The sequence below is a fragment of the Oncorhynchus tshawytscha genome, linkage group LG06 (assembly GCF_018296145.1).
Source record: "Oncorhynchus tshawytscha isolate Ot180627B linkage group LG06, Otsh_v2.0, whole genome shotgun sequence".
Lineage (NCBI taxonomy): Eukaryota > Metazoa > Chordata > Actinopteri > Salmoniformes > Salmonidae > Oncorhynchus > Oncorhynchus tshawytscha.
Window position 1 is genome coordinate 60,914,723 of NC_056434.1, and position 16,478 is coordinate 60,931,200.

Here is a 16,478-nt window from a genome sequence, read left to right on the forward strand (position 1 = left end):
GACAAATTGACGTTCAATAATGAGACAGGCCAGTTCCACTATCAACAAGGTCATGTGTACGTACTAATCTTAGGGCTCTATTTAATCAGCATTGCGGAAGTTCAGTTTTACAGCGTGCTTGAAATTTAAAGGCAATGTTCCTGCTTTAGTGGAGACTACGTTCATGGAAAATGTTGCATATGTGGGCTCAATCGGAAATTACCCTTACATTTCTTTTGCGGAATATGTCATTCATCAGATTTACAGATTGAATAGAGCCCTTACTGTCAGAGGCTAATGCAGCATCCTGTAATGCTTGTGGCTCTACCTCCAGTTACTGCAAGAGGAATAAGCAGTGTGCTCAACAATGCCTGCTAAAATTAAAAATGGTCAAATACATAAAACAATGTTAAACATTAACACACGACCACTAACAATTAGCCTACTAATTAGAACTACGTAGACCTACTGTTTACACTTGAGGAGAAAAAACTACATTTTAGTGTTCACTACAACAAATGGTGATGTTCAAGTAACTTCAATCGTTATAGTACAGAATACATAATGCAATTTACAACTTTAAAAGATACGGATGGTGAGTATGGCTTCCGAGTGGCGCAGCGGTCGAAGGCACTGCATCTCGGTGCAAGAGGCGTCACTACAGTTCGAATCCAGGCTGCATCACATCCGGCCGTGATTGGGAGTCCCATAGGGTGGCACACAATGGGCCTATCGTCGTCTGGTTTGGGCCGGGGTAGTCCGTCATTGTAAATAAGAATTTGTTCTTATCTGACTTGCCTAGTTAAATAAAGGTTACATTTAAAACATGTTTTTTAAAGGTCGCTTTATTACTTTAAGTATTGAACACTGAAATACTTTGAGTTAGCAGAACTAATTACTTTTGTACAGCGTAGCTAGTGTCAAGAAACCTGAATGAGAGGACAGAAGTTGGCATTACCTAGTTTCAAGCAACGTGCATCCGAGTAGGACGGAAGTCGGCATGCACCACTATGGCCTAGGCCCTTGGCCTACTAGTAAATGCAAAAATGTCTTTAAAGTCTTCAAAAAGCGGATCATAAATCACACTTGCTGTAAGGCTGTACCATGCTTGCAGTCGCTCATCTGTGCATAATGGTGATGAAAGGTAGCCTATATTTGTGAGTGCGAGTTATGAGTAGGCTATAGGGCCGGTGCTACTCTAACAAGAGCAGATTAGTCTCATTGCCTGTTTTATATAGTGGACTTCATCTAATGTGTGTTTGTTTTTGCAGATATACTTGTTTTCAGTGTTTAGGCTATAGCAGGGAAGTGCGTTATTGATGTGTAATGGTCGCCATCCAAATACCATTCACATTAGCAAAATCAGCGGACATATTTAGACCTACTAATTGCAGATTAGGGGGTTTGGGTCACCGGGATCATTTGATAGGACGGTTCTTTAAATGGCGGATAATTATTTCACGTCAGGTAAGTAGCCTAGACCTTTGGCTTACTTGCTATCCTTTCAGATGGTGTCAGAATCCATATTCCTCATCGAGTATTTAGCAGCCAGGAATGATCTGGCTATAGTAACTAAATAATAAACCCAAGCCATGGGGCTTTGATGATTGATCGTTTCCCAGTCCTTATTAAGGGCGGCCAAAAAAAACGTTAGCCTCTGTACGGCGGAGCAGCGCAAGGTTAAATAAGCGGGTCACAAGGTCCCCAGCACTCCTCATACACACAGCTTTATTGTTTGGGAAAGGAATCGATTGATACAGTATATGGGGTCTAGTATCTCATAACTTAACATTCACTGACCCAGAGCAAGTTTGAGTGGAGGAAACAGTAGGCCTACCGGAACCACTAAAGATGAACAATGACAAACAACGTCTTCACCTGCCTTGTTCAAAAAGGCAGGTGCGCTTTCCTGCGCACATTGGTATTTTATCCCTTGCGTTGCTGCTTTACCTCAGTGAAAATGTAAAAATGTTAAACCCCAAGATATGTAAATCCTTGCAATTGTAGGCCTTGTAAAAAAAATGAGAAGGTCGAGGCTTTACGCACAGTCATAGGCCTATGCACAGACTTCTATGAAAAATATGGGCCTATCATAGCCTTTATCACAAAAAAACACTGAGTTACGTTGCAGAAAAAGACACCAAATAGTGTGCAGTGTTAATCCAATAGCCCATTTGACGAATATATCCACTATAAAATAAAATACATTTCAGCATGTGTCATAAAGGCATGCAATGCACGGTTTGAATAGATATGTCCTCCCCGAGCTCCAAATTAGCTCTGTGAATAGCCTGTATAGACCTACTTGTGTAGAAGTGCTAATGTATAGGCTATTCATGGGAACCCGTGTACATTTGAACAGATCCGGTTCTTCATTATAACATTTATTTAATTTCGTTGTATACAATAATCTGCCTTTAAATTCAAAAGACTGGCTTGTTTAAATCAAAAGAGTGTACAATTCATACAACGAGACCTAGTCATAATGAGGGGGCTGTCCTGCTTATTGAGGCACCGCGGAGGGAGAAAGTGCGCCAAATTTGTTTGCAGCGGATCAAGGCTCACCGCCTTCACTGCACTTTCTTTATCTTAATTCCAACTTGAAAATATATAATTATCTAGTTTGAACAGGACTGCTATCAAATCCTTCTTTAGGCAGGGTAGGGAGAAGCTCGAGTGGATTGCGCGCTCTGAGCCGCTCGGTGTTGCCGGAGATAGGAGTAATGAAGTTGTGGAGTCCGGAGATACAAAGGGCATTAACCTCATTAGCATGAAACCTTTTCTTCTAACTATTGTGGGACCTTTTCAGCCCTCTAATCCCCCTATTTCAAAGCTGGGTTTGTAATAAAGCTTTTAGGGTTTTTTCAAAGCTAATGGTATTCTCTGAAGATTCTTATTGCTGTTATAGTCCATGGGCCGATTAAAACTCCCCATCCATATATGGGGACCGTAGTTTGTATGTAGGCCTATAGCCCCCCCCACACCACCCCCTCCGAAAAGCTCCTTTTCAAGATGTGAAACAATTATAGAAATAGACACTACACCTCACATCATACACTGTGCATGGTGGGGATTTCACATGTTTAGGAGATACATAGTGTAAATATAATACAGTTTAATTTTGCAACATTTAAAACAATTTGATGTGCATTTTTTCCCAACTTTCCATTGATCGGGTTCCTATAAATATCTGGGCATTTGGATTGGCAAGGGTAAAAAAAAAAAAAAAAAAAAAAACATGCTGATGAGCTAGTTTAAACGCCTCTCTCTAAACACCCGGAAGCATATTGTAGTCAACTTTCCTGACAGTTCTTGACTATGGTGACACCAGTTACCAGAATGCAGCAGCCACTACTCTTAAACCGTTGGATGCTGTCTACCAAAACCCTTCGATTTATCACAGGTTGCGGTTTTAATACGCATCACTGCATCATGTATTAAAAGGTTAGCTGGTCCCCATTAAAGTCCTGGAGGTCACTTCAATATTCCCTTTCTGTTTACAAAACTCTACTACCCAAGCTTTCCAACTTACCTAACTTCGTTGTTGAAGCATAAAAACACGAGATACCAAACCCTTTCACAGAGTTGGTTAACTCTTGAGGTTCCTCGGATCTCCACCGAATTAGGTAAATCCTTTCTTACTTTTAATGCATCTCACTACTCAAACAATTCACAAAACTCATTACAATAGGATGTTCTAGTGCGGCTATGGCAATTTAAATGATTGACTGAGGATTTAGTAGCTGAGGAATATAACATTTTGTAGCTGAGGAATATAACCGTTTTTCTTAAATTGTGTTGTGCTGTATTTATTTCCTCTTCTTTTACATTGTATCGATGGCTGTTTTGTTTCCATATTGTATTTAAGTGTGTTACTGTGACCAGGGCACCCTTGTGAATGAGACATTGGTGTCAATGGGTTTTTCTGAATAAATAAATAATCAAATGTTAAGTTTGAGTCACTTGTAAAAAAACAACAACGTTGTTCTATTAAGCTCTTAGATGTAAAAACAACCAAAATATATATATAATGTATTTTTGCCGTACAAGCGTAATAGGCTAAAAAAAATCAAATGTGAAAAGCGTATACATGCGTTGACGCTGTTTTGTTTGTGATCAATTTGTGGGAAGAGCGCGTGTACGCATATCCTACTCGTGGCTGTCGGAGACAAGATTTTAAACAAAGATCTCATTTTGCTGCACATTGCAACCTTCCCTTATCGCTTCGTGAGGGGTAGTCAGATTGTACTAAATTATGTCCAACCAAGCCCCCTTGGATCCACGGATTAAGAGATTAAAGTGGACCACTGGGCAATGCATCCCCTTTCCCCCTCATATTACTCGCATGATAATTGCCTAAACTGATTTGCACTTTCACAAAAGCTCGTAGGACTCTTTGTAGCCTGAACAGACCAGACGCTGCCCCTCTAAATAAAAACGGATTAATGCAGTCTATCAGACTGAGGAGCAAATGAACCACCGGAAAAAACAACCATGCACTTGCCACAGACAAATTATTTTGGATTTTATAAGTTCATTTTAACAAGCCACATTGTCTGGATTTCTTCTAAAATTAGTCATAGGCCTATCTCAAATATAGGCTAATTGTGAGACTGGTTTGACGAAAATCAAGATATATGAAGCGGGTGATTGGTGGCAGCCAATAGCCTATAAAAATTGTTAAATAATACACGCTTGAATTGAAGAGCGTAACAGGTCTCTTTATAAAATGTCAAGATATGAAAGTTGATCTAAAATCAAAACCCTACTTTTACTCCGCGCGCAACATATTGATAAAACTTTATTGACAAAATATTAACAATTACATACTTCTTGGAAGTATACTTTGTGTTAAAATTGTAGCAAACTTAACACAAACACAACATTATTTACATTCTGATAAAAGAGGGTTTAACAGAAACATTAACTTTTAGTATCTCTGTACATGGATACGCTCAGTGCTTGACGTTTTCTCGCCTCTACGGCAGTCAATTCTTGCATTAGTCCTTTGTGGCAACTCTCACGGAAGGGTCAAATCCTGACAATATGCTCGTGACAGAATAACGGAGACATGGTAAAGCTTTAGGTTTAAGGAATGTCCTGGATACTTTCCCTTTAAGTACTTTATCTGTGGTTTGATAAACTTTTATAAAGTTTTCGAAATACATTTTCTTTAAAAACACTATAACGCAGCACTGCTACTTCATACTGTTCTCACAATCACTTTAACACGATAATCATTAATTAAAAGACTGCACACTTTGTAAAAAGGAAGAAGCACAACATCTCTGAGATTGAAAATAGAGTTAAAACAAAGTTGTTTTTGAGAAAATTATCAAATTAAAACAACTACCAGAAAGTCTACCATGCAATTTAAGTTTTACAAAAACAGTTGTGGATTTTGGTATCTTGAGTGGAAACGTTCATATTTAGAAACTTTCAGAAGTGCAAATGTCCAATGTGAATTGGAGATTAATTTTTGGGTGGTTCGTGGGAGATTGTAGTGGTGGGTTGATGCGTGGAAGGTGGTCAGGTAGGTGGACTGCTATACTGTCAATCACTTTTGCCTGGGCAATTTGATATGGTTTGCCAGACCCGTGGTAGTGACAGCAGTGCCACCAATCGGATCTCTCACCCTCAGCTGCCGATCTCCGAAGAATCGAAATGTGACATTGGCTTTACCCTCTCTCTGTCTCTCTGTACACAGCATCCTTAGCCATGTCATCCTTCACGCCACACGGCTGTCCCAGGTTCAAACAATTTTGTATTTTAATCGTCTGAAGTTACATCAATTTCCTCCGGGCTTCCCGATCCTTGTTTAGTTGCGAGTCTCCATCGGTTTATGTGATGGGTCCCCTTCTTCTTCTGTTGCGAATCTGAACCCTCCTCCTCCAACTTTTGACGCTTGAACTTGGTTCTTCGGTTCTGAAACCACACTTTTACCTAAGGGAAATAAATAAAGGCTACAATAAATACCAAAATACTAAACAAAAACTATCCATGTGCGTAAAGTTAGAATTCAAATAGCAGAATAGCAAAAGAGATACAAGCATAGACTATAAAAGGAGTGCAAAGGCCTAGCATTTTTGCATAGGCTCTCATAGATCGCTGTGTGAAAATTTGCCCAATGCTATAGGCCCTAAATTACTTACAAGTTAGGCTAGAAGTACGGTTATTTTCAGATGGGATATTGCCTAGGTCAAAAATGGCATGTATTGCATACTCTATTTTTTTAATAGTACAAACATAAGACAATTACCAGACATTGACGTCCCCTTGGTCGAAAAAAACGGGCGCAAACAGACCCACGAATATGCAATGCATAACAAATAATTGTCATTTAATTTCTAATAATTTCCCCAAAAATGTAAAAGCCACATTGCTTGTTAATTTGAAGCCTTTTGTAAATTCATATCAATAGGCTAGTGGGCAATATTAATATATACAAGCCATCCGTCTGACAGCTTGGCAAGTGAGGTGCATTTAATGTGCTTTCAGTCAGCTAATTGAAGTGGGTGATGGTTAATTTCTCCCTCATTCCCCTCTGAAAGCCTCCGTTTAGAGAAGAGCCGGTGGTGACACTGGGACAAAAGACACCGACCGTTCCACAAGCTGATAGGCACAAATACGATCTTAAATATGGCCAGGGAAATTCATTGAGTCCGTCTCATTCTTTTTAGCGTGCCATAGATCCTTTAAAATGGTTAACTGGTTAACTGGTTAATTGCCCTCCATTTTGAATGGAAACCTTTTTTTTCCCAAAACAAAGTAATTCAACCCAACGAGGTTGTACAATGATCATTGATTTCATCCAACTAAAAGCATCACCGATGGTGATGTAGACATTTATTTTTGTATCTCTGAAACTGTGGGTTTACAGGTCAATCCAATAGTAGGCCTAATTTTGAAAAATGAATAAACGTGTGTTTTCATTTATATCATTTCCCACCCTTCATTTCAATTTTTAAAATGGAATAGCATTTAGGCCTATGTGAAATTCTTAAATTTGACTTGCAATACGGATTAACCATAGCATGTGTGAAGTTTACCCCAATAGACAACACATTGTCGTGTTTTCAAGAAATGAATAAATAATTCTCGTAATGTCACTTATAGGCTGGCATATGAATTTCCAATAAATAATTAGCCTATTCATAGACATTTAGCATATTCACAGATTCCGTAGCCAACACGAAAACAAGTTATTATTGTCCTATAGCCTAATGTAGGTAGGCCTACAGGCTATAAAACACCCCTTGAAAAACACCCCACAAACCTGTGCGTCATGTCAGGTCTGGTGCAACTTGACACAATCGTCTTTTAAATCCATCCCCTATTCAAAGTAGGTCTAATGCGGACTTAACGATACACTTGTGAATATTCAATTCATTTTCTTACCTGAGTTTCTGTGAGGCTAAGGGTGTGCGCAAGCTGTTTTCGTTCGGCACCTACGACGTAATGGTTTTTTTCAAATGCGTGCTCAAGCCGCAGAAGTTGGGAAGGGGAAAAAGCTGTCCGAATTCTTTTGGGCTTTCTGGCCAGTGCATTGTGCAAAAGGAAGCTCTCCGGGCTTGTTTCGTTACCTGAAAACGACAATGGGAGGGATATTAATTATGACCACTCTTACGTTGCAAACTGAGGCTAAAGAGATGATGATGCTATCCTCATAATTTGGCTATACCGCAGACTTGGGCCTTCTAACTTTTGACTAAAGTCTACGGCAACACTCAATTGAACATTGAAACCAATTTAGTCACAAGCAACACCTTGACAATTTTTTTTGCAATAATTTTAACAATAGCAAATTGATACAGTTTATATTATTCAAATGGAAACAATAGGGCTATGCAGTGGCTAAAATAAGCGCCGTTTCGATACAGTCTTTGGTTATCCTAAAAACACTAGGCCTACACATACAAAATAGCAACACAATGGTCTACAATCACAAAGGGGCCTAGAAGCCTCTATAGCCTAACCCTTTTCAACTTTTCTTTTTAACATTAGCCTACAGTCACTGGTATACTGTAAGTATATGGTGGAGAATTAAATAGACTACATTAGCCTAACATTTTTTGGGGGGCAGAATTACTATCAAGACCCTTATTAAAATAACCATTATGAAAACAGATCGTTCACTTATTATACAATTTGCATGTCACTGTTTTCAGAAAAAGATTATGTGCATCCACCAGCAAAAAAATATAATTTTCTAATATGACAGTCCAATTTGGGGGACGATAAATTAATAGTGCGATTTTAAAATAGTGCATTGTGTACAATTTCGTAAACAGCAGTTTGGGCAATAAAAACATAGCCCACAAATACGACCCAATGCCTATTCCAAGGCACGGATGATTACAAAAAAATTACACAGGCATCTATCAATGTAGTTAAGTTGATTTGCATTCAGTTTAAACATGAAGTAAATATCTAGGCTAAATTAAATCATTATTTATTTTTCAATAATCTTTTTTTTTTGTTAAAAATAACAAGTCAATTAATTATATAGCCCTACACTTTCCAGTTGTAAGGTTTTATGCTTATTTTTGTTTCAATTAAATGTTTTAGATGCTAAAGGACTTTTTAAAGTCCACTCTTTGCAATTCCTTTTTTTTTTACAAAATGGAAAATTATAGGCTATAGACTACCAGCAAAATATAATTTGAACCCGTGTCACCACATAGAGAAATACTATGCCGTACATTAGGCTACTAAAAGTACCCTAGCCTATTCCAGTTGAACAGTGTTCTAATTATAACAGACAAAAACAGTTTGTAAAACTGTTCGAGACAAGGCGATAGCACATATATTTCCAAAATTCGATAGCTCACTGATATTTATCATTCGTTTCTTTATTCTCATAATTACATGTTATATTGGCCTACATACATAAATGCTATGGAACATCCAAAAAAAGGGCTTAACAGCATAAATAAGTAATAAATGCGTTAAAAAGACAAATGTAAATTCAACCTACCTTGGAATCTGTGACCCAAGTACCTATATCTATGTATTAGCCATGGGTAAAAAGTTGAGGGGTCCCTTTGCTGGCTGGCAAAAAGATGGTGCGGACTATGTGAGGATGAAAGTGGGTGAGCCAACGCGTGTGGAGGTGGTACCGAATGAACTGGGACACCGGAGTTGTTCTGATGTGAGACCGCCTCAGCGAACACCAAGTCCGGATTAGAGTAGACGCCCCTGCCGCTGGAATGAAACCCGTTCAGAAATGGATTCATCTGGCTGGAGTTTGCATAGCTCAGAGCTGCTGGTCGTATGGGCTCCTCAGACCTCGACACTGGTAGAGGATTATCCTTCGCTACCAACGATTCTATAGTAAAACACCTCTTCGGTGTAGGTTGAAACATGGTTTGATAGTCAAGATTCCCCAGCTTAGAGTTTAAGAGGTGCAGGCGTTCTTCGTAAAAAAAAATAGGTTACTACTCCACACCGAGAAAGTTTGTCAGCATAAATAACTTTGGAACGAAGAGTGCAGCAAGAATAGAAGCCAAAGTAACAACAAATCAACAAATAGCCATAAAGGTGGTCAACTGCGCCAGACAATCCATGGATGTGATCGGTTCCTCACCAGTTGTGCAAGCGATTTGTTAGTTCATGAGCCTAATTAGCACTGGAGTCACATAAACAGCTTCCTCTGAAGCCTGTAATGGCATGGTGATTGGTCGCTGCTACTCGCCTTAAGGTTGAGGGAAGAGTCTTTAAGTGCGTCAATAGGAACAGGCACGGAGAGGCGGACTCAAGCAAAACGGAACGGATTCGTTCAGAACCAGATCTTCAGAACATTTTTACATAGGCTACTCAGCTGAACCAGTAGAAAAGCTCAAGGTACTTACGTTTGCATTTTTGTCTACCGATAAGGCCTGAGGACAGTCGGTCTTAAAGGGGCCTTTATGTTTATCAGTGTTGAGTTTTATGTTGAAGTATGGGGCTAAGAGTCGGTTTAACATTCTTTGACATAAGTGTGATACGTTGTTAGTATAAAATGTAGCCTACACCATTGACCTGGGTGTGTTTACCAATAGCCACCACATAGTTCTGTTTAAATAGGAGTTGACCGATTTTACATTTTAGGGATACCTTTTATATTAATTTGTATTTACCATTATTATGGTAATTACAGCATACCCAACTACATACCCTGGCCTCGTCTCTCCGTGTTTTCATTTTCTCCTATCAGTTTGTGATTAGTTAGGGGTTGAAGGCTCCCCAATTTCTATTGGCCGGAAGATTGGGACGATGGATATTGGATCCACACTATATTCAGTGCAGTTGGTTTGTTGTATTGACATATAAACGACCCATTTAATTTAGGCCTACGTAAATTACCCTAAACACAACTTTTTTTTGCGTAGGCTAATTTCTGCTCAATGCAAGTCAAGCATTCACTGACGAAAGGTTTATCATTTGTAATTTGAGGTTTACAAAGTGCATAGGAAGATACAGGCCTATACACACGCACGAGTTTAGAAATGTATTTGGTATGCCTTTTATTTGACCATTCATTTAGCGGAAATGTCTGTACCATAATAATAAATCCACCTGTAACATATAGCATATTATATGCCGCAATAGGTCTCCATGTCTTAGTGATATCTTCATTATTTTGCTATTGCTGAATTCCATGAAAATGCGCATGATGGTTTTCTTAATCCAATAAAGGACCTCAGTTGGAATAAGATAAATATGTGTTTCTTTCATTTAACTGTAGGTTTTTAAGTCACTGTCATAATTTTGATGCTCATCTTCGGGGACATATGATTCAACCCACAAGTAGACTATAAGAAAATGCTATGGGTTGTGAGTCCAAATCTGCCCGGGCTATGAGTCTCGGTAGTTTAACTTTGTTTGCGATGTTCTGCTTATTAGATCTACGTGGCCAATCCGTCCTGCATTACTACAAGCCCATTACATTGATGGTAAAATTATTATGAATAACAACAAATCCATTAAAAAATGGATGATTATGATTATTAATTAGGTCAATTCATATTATGCCAAGGTTACACTTTTGCGAATTAAATCTAAGATTTACTTAAAAATATAAAAGAAAGATATCGAAGGATGACTTCAGTTGAACAAATTTTACGTCGGGACAGCTCATGTAGGCTTTAGTGCCAAGTCGATCTTATGATAACATGGTAGCAAGCCATGGCTTGTACCTGAAAGCTGGGATGATGAAAATTTAACTGAAGTCAGCACGCATTGTGTTATTTTAATACATTATAACCCCAATAAGCATTTGTGTTGCACATCGATATTGCAACATTGCACCATTGTAGGCCGTTGTCTCCTTGCGTAGGAATATGCACTATTTCCCTCTATGTGCAGTGTCTTTGAAAAGGTCCTGTGCGTATGATTTACATTTGACCTGCTGTAGGCCTGATTTGATTTGATTTATTTCATTCACGCTCGCAGTCCACAATACTGAATTTTGCAGAATGCACAGTTACAATTAGACAACACTTAAAAAACACAAGATATTGCATTCAATTGAAAAGGTCCCATATGTCTTTCGAAACATCCTGTGCATATGATTGACATTTTATCTGCCATAGGCCTGTATTGATTTATTTAATTCATACACGCCGTCCGCAAGACTACATTTTGCAGAATGCACAGTGGCATTTAGACAATATTTTAAAAAACACAATATATTACATTAAATTAAAAAGGTCCCATGTCTTAGGAAAAAATACAGTTAAAAAAAATCACAAAATCAAAGTCTGATGGCTGTGGCTGTGGTAGAATTGACCAGCCTTTTTGTCCTTGCGTTGATTTTGGACAGTCGGTTCTGGTTTCAGAGGACTCTGCCAATACTGTCTCCCTTTCTCTGTGGTAGGAGATCAGGTGGAGGGTGGTCAGGTTGGTTCATGGCAGTGACCAATCTTACGGCTGCTTGCTCTCTCCGTGACTGTAGTGGTGGAAGGGTCAGTGGGATGTCTCTGTTTTTTTGTTATTATCTTGCTTGTCCTTTTCTGTACACGGTGCAGCTTGCTGCTTTTTTGTGTAGCCCAACAGCAAGACATTGTCTGGCATACTCCAGGCATCAGATGGCCTATATATCATAATGGCCTGCATTAGTCAATGAGATAACGGACGTTTTGCAGTTACAGTCTGATAAACAGTAGGCTAATGCATCTACTTCAGCACTAAGGCAGAATATTAGTGATAATAAAATAATATAAAAAAATAGAACTATTATTATTATTGTTATTAGTTATTATTAGTTCATCAGTATTATTTTCCAGAAATTATGATATTAATAGCATAATAATAACAATAGGCCACATGCCTATGTAGTAACGAATAAATATAGGTCTACTCAGTTAGATCTACTTTAGTGAATTGATGCTAAGAGGTAAATGAATAAAAACATTGTTAATAATATAGCTAGCAAGATTCCCTTATATTACACTGGTCTCATTCTTTGGATTGTTTATTATTGGAATCCATTCAATGAACCAGGGATGAAGGAGCGTTTCTCATGGGTGTAGGTTCAGTAGGCTAGCTGTTCAAAACTGCGTCACCTACTGGTAGCCTTGGCAATGTAAATATGTACTTACGCGGATAATCGTTTGTTTATCATAGATTTTTGTTGTTGTTGCAGTTTTTAAAAATTTCCGTTGCACATCTGTTTATATAGTCCTAGATTATTTTGGTAAAACTCAACTTTTTTTTTTACAGCATCCATGACGGATGGTTCTAAACCATTATGGTTCGTGCGACTTCTTGGTTTTGACCATAGAGATAGATAGAGGAATCTAGTACCCAAAAGCCTATCTTGTAGCATGAGCAGCGCCCATTGACTACTTTCACCATTTTTAAGTAGTTAAGTGGGTGGGACTTCCTAAGGGTTAAGGAAGAATCACATAATTCTATCCGGGTTATCAGGGGGATCATCCAATGATTTATAGATTTATTCTTGTGTGCAAACATTCCATAACGTCAAGTGGCAGTAAATCAAATCACATTTTATTCATCACATGCTTCATGAACAACAGGTGTAGACTAACAGTGAAATGCTTACTTACGGCCCTTCCCAACAATGCAGAGAGAAAGAAAATAGAGATATCATAGAAAAGTAAAACACGTTATAATAAAAGTAATAATAAATACAAAATGAGCAACGATAACTTGGCTACATACACAGGTACCATTACCGAGTCGATGTTCATGGGTACGAGGTAATTGAGGTAGATATGTACATATAACTAGGAATAAAATGACCTATAATAAACAGTAGCAGCAGTGTATGTGATGAGTCAATAAAAGTTAGTGCAAAAAGGGTCAATGCAGATAGCCCGGGTAGCTATTTGGTTCACTATTTAACTAACTATTTACAGTCTTATGGCTTGGGGGTAGAATCTGTTCAAGAATCTGTTGGTTCCAGACTTGGTGCATCGGTACTGCTTCCGGTGCAGTAGCAGACAGAACAGTCTATGACTTGGGTGGCTGGAGTCTGACAATTTCCTGGATGGCAGGGTGCTCGGCCCTAGTGATGTACAGGACTGTACGCACTACCCGATGTAGAGCTGGTTGCCAAGCAGTTACCATACCAAGCGGTGATGCAGCCAGTCAAGATGTTCTCAATGGTGCATGGTGTAGAACTTTTTCAGGATCTGAGGGCACATGGCAAACATTTTCAGCCTCCTGAGGGGGAGAAGACATTGTTGCGCACTCTTTACAATTGTGTTGGTGTGTGTGGACCATGATAGATCCTCAGTGATGTGGACACCAAAGAACTTGAAGTTCTCAACCAGCTCGACTACAGCCCTGTCGATGTGAAATCGGCCAACCTTGACTTTATACCTGTTCAAACAACACACTGCAGGTGGCAGTATGCACCCTTTCAGTTTCTTTACCAACTCATAGAAGTAGTAGAGGAAGAAATTCAATACTTCAAAATCGAGATGGCCTCAAAGGAGCTGCAGGTACTCTCACAGACGCCATAAACGGACAGACACAAACAACAGTCCTCTATTCTTCTCTATGGTTTTGACCAACATTCAGCGATGGTGCGCTGCCGGCCTCCGGTGGACATCTTGTGATAGTGCGGTAGAATTATTAGTATGCTTTTTACACCCGTTATTAAAAAGTTGCAGCTTAACTATTCTTTACTAACACTCTAAATGTGTTAATTTCAGTTACAGGAAACAACAAGAATGTGAGAAAAATGGCTGAACTATGTCTTAGAAATTGTACTCATCGAGAAACATATTATGTCATCGCTTTGTATCGTGCTTTCAGAAAGTATTCACACCCTTTGACTTTTTCCACATTTTGTTGTGTTACGAAGTGAGATTCAAATTTATTTCATTGTATTTTTTTGGGTCAACTTTCTACACAAAATACTAATGTACTAATTACTAATGTAATGTAATGTCAAAGTGGAAGAAAACTTCTAACATTTGTATAACAAAAAAAAATGAAGAAAAATAAAACAGGAATATATCTTGATTAGATAAGTATTCAAACCCCTGAAGCAATACACGTTAACATCACATTTGGCAGCAATTACAGCTGTGAGTCTTTCTGGGTAATTCTCTAAGAGCTTTCCACATCTGGATTGTGCAATATTTGCCCATTATTATTTTGAAAGTTCTGTCAAATTGGTTGTTGGTCACTGCTAGACAACCATTCTCAGGTCTTGCCATAGATTTTTAAGCAGATTTAAGTCACAACTGGAACTCGGCCACTCAGAAACATTCACTGTAGATTTGGACTTATGTTTTAGACTATCGTCCTGCTGAAAGGTGAATTAATCTCTCAGTGTCTGGTGGAAAGCAGACTGAACTAGGTTTTGTGCTTGGCTCCATTCCATAATTTTTTTATCTGGAAAAACTCCCTAGTCCTTACTGATTACAAGTATACCCATAACATGATGCATCCACCACTATGCTTGAAACTATGGAGAGTGGTACTTACGAATGTATTGTATTGTATTTACCCCAAACGTAACACTTTGTATTCAGGACAAAAAGTTAATTGATTTGCCACATTTTTTGCAGCATTTACTTAAGTGCCTTGTTGCAAACAAGATGCATGTTTTGGTATATTCTGTACAGGACTCCTTCTCTGTCAGTTAGGTTAGTATTGTGGAGTAACTACAATGCTGTTGATCCATCTTCAGTTTTCTCCTATCATAGCCATTAAACTCTTTAACTGTTGTAAAGTCACCATTGGTGAAATCCCTGAGTGGTTTAGTTCCTCTACGGCAATTGCATCTTTGTAGTGACTGGGTGTATTGATATGCCATCCAAAGTCTAATTAATAACTGCACCATGCTCAAAGGGATAACATTCAACGTTTGCTTTTAGTTTTTTACACATCTACCAATAGGTGCCCTTCTTTGCTGTGAAGCATTGGAAAACCTCCATTGTCTTTTTGGTTGAATCTTTGTTTGAAATCCACTGCTTGGCTGAGGGATTTTACAGATTATTGTATGTGTGGGGTAAAGAGATAAAATAGCCATTCAAAAAAATCATGTTAAAAATGTAAATTTAATCAATTTTAAATGCAGGCTGTAACACAGAGAAATGTGGAAAAGTTTAAGGGGTGTGAATACTTTCTGAAGGCACTGATATAGGCCTAGCCTATTTAATTATCAAAATTGTGTGTAAAGATGAAGCATTTCAAACTATCCCCCCCCAAATAATAAAGTAATCGATTATTAAGTCACAACATAGGCTACGATGCATTGACATATCTAATATAGTAAGCTAATATAATCATGTAATATTTTTCCATGTTCATCAAATTGAAACGGATGAAAATAGCTGTTGAGGCAGAATAATTCCTACTAACTATTCTAGAGCCAACCTTTTTGCATAATGACTATTGAAAAAATACACGTGTAAAATATTGCTGAATGATAAGCTTTGTAAAGTAGGACTAGTATTTTCTACAGCCTTCACGTAAAACCAATACGCTGTATCATAACATTTGCACTCTGCTACACTTTTGCGAACTAATTCTGTCGAGAAAAAAAAAACATATTGGCCAACACAACTTCCCCTATCTTCATAATCATAGCCCTAATATTGCACATTTTAATCGGCCGAGATTTTCGAAACTAAAAGTGTGCGTGTTTGTGTGACTGTGTGTGCGTGTTGACATATCCAACCTGATTTTTCAGACTACGGTGTTGGCCGACTCCTTTTAAATTGACATGAAAAACAGTTTACCCCAGTTCCCTATAAAGGTAACTTTTTTGAAAGAAAAAAATACAACCACAGATGTGTACCCAACGGAATAATATTTATGCATTTGACAGCCCTATATTTGCAGCATATATCAAACAATCAAACAATCTACATTAGCCCTATATTTGATGAATTTTCTTTTTAGGCTTTTTTTCGTTTTGTATTTATACATCACCCTGGCCTTTCTGGTTTAGGCTATGTAGCTACTTTATATGGCTTTGCTTCAAATACAACTGCATTTCAATACCTCAAGAGGAAATAGTTGTAGCGCATTCCTTT

The 16,478-nt window shown here is 38.3% G+C and overlaps 1 protein-coding gene across 1 annotated transcript; it reads right to left on the reverse strand.

The window, feature by feature from the left end:
* Positions 1-2,978: 2,978 nt before the first annotated feature.
* LOC112252813 (homeobox protein EMX2) lies at positions 2,979-9,691 on the reverse strand. The gene is made up of 3 exons (XM_024424439.2): positions 8,957-9,691; positions 7,378-7,562; positions 2,979-5,922 (listed from the first exon to the last, which is right to left on the reverse strand). The coding sequence occupies exons 1-3, from the start codon at positions 9,342-9,344 to the stop codon at positions 5,749-5,751; spliced, it is 747 nt and encodes a 248-aa protein (XP_024280207.1). The 5' UTR covers positions 9,345-9,691; the 3' UTR covers positions 2,979-5,748.
* Between the last annotated feature and the right edge of the window lie 6,787 nt (positions 9,692-16,478).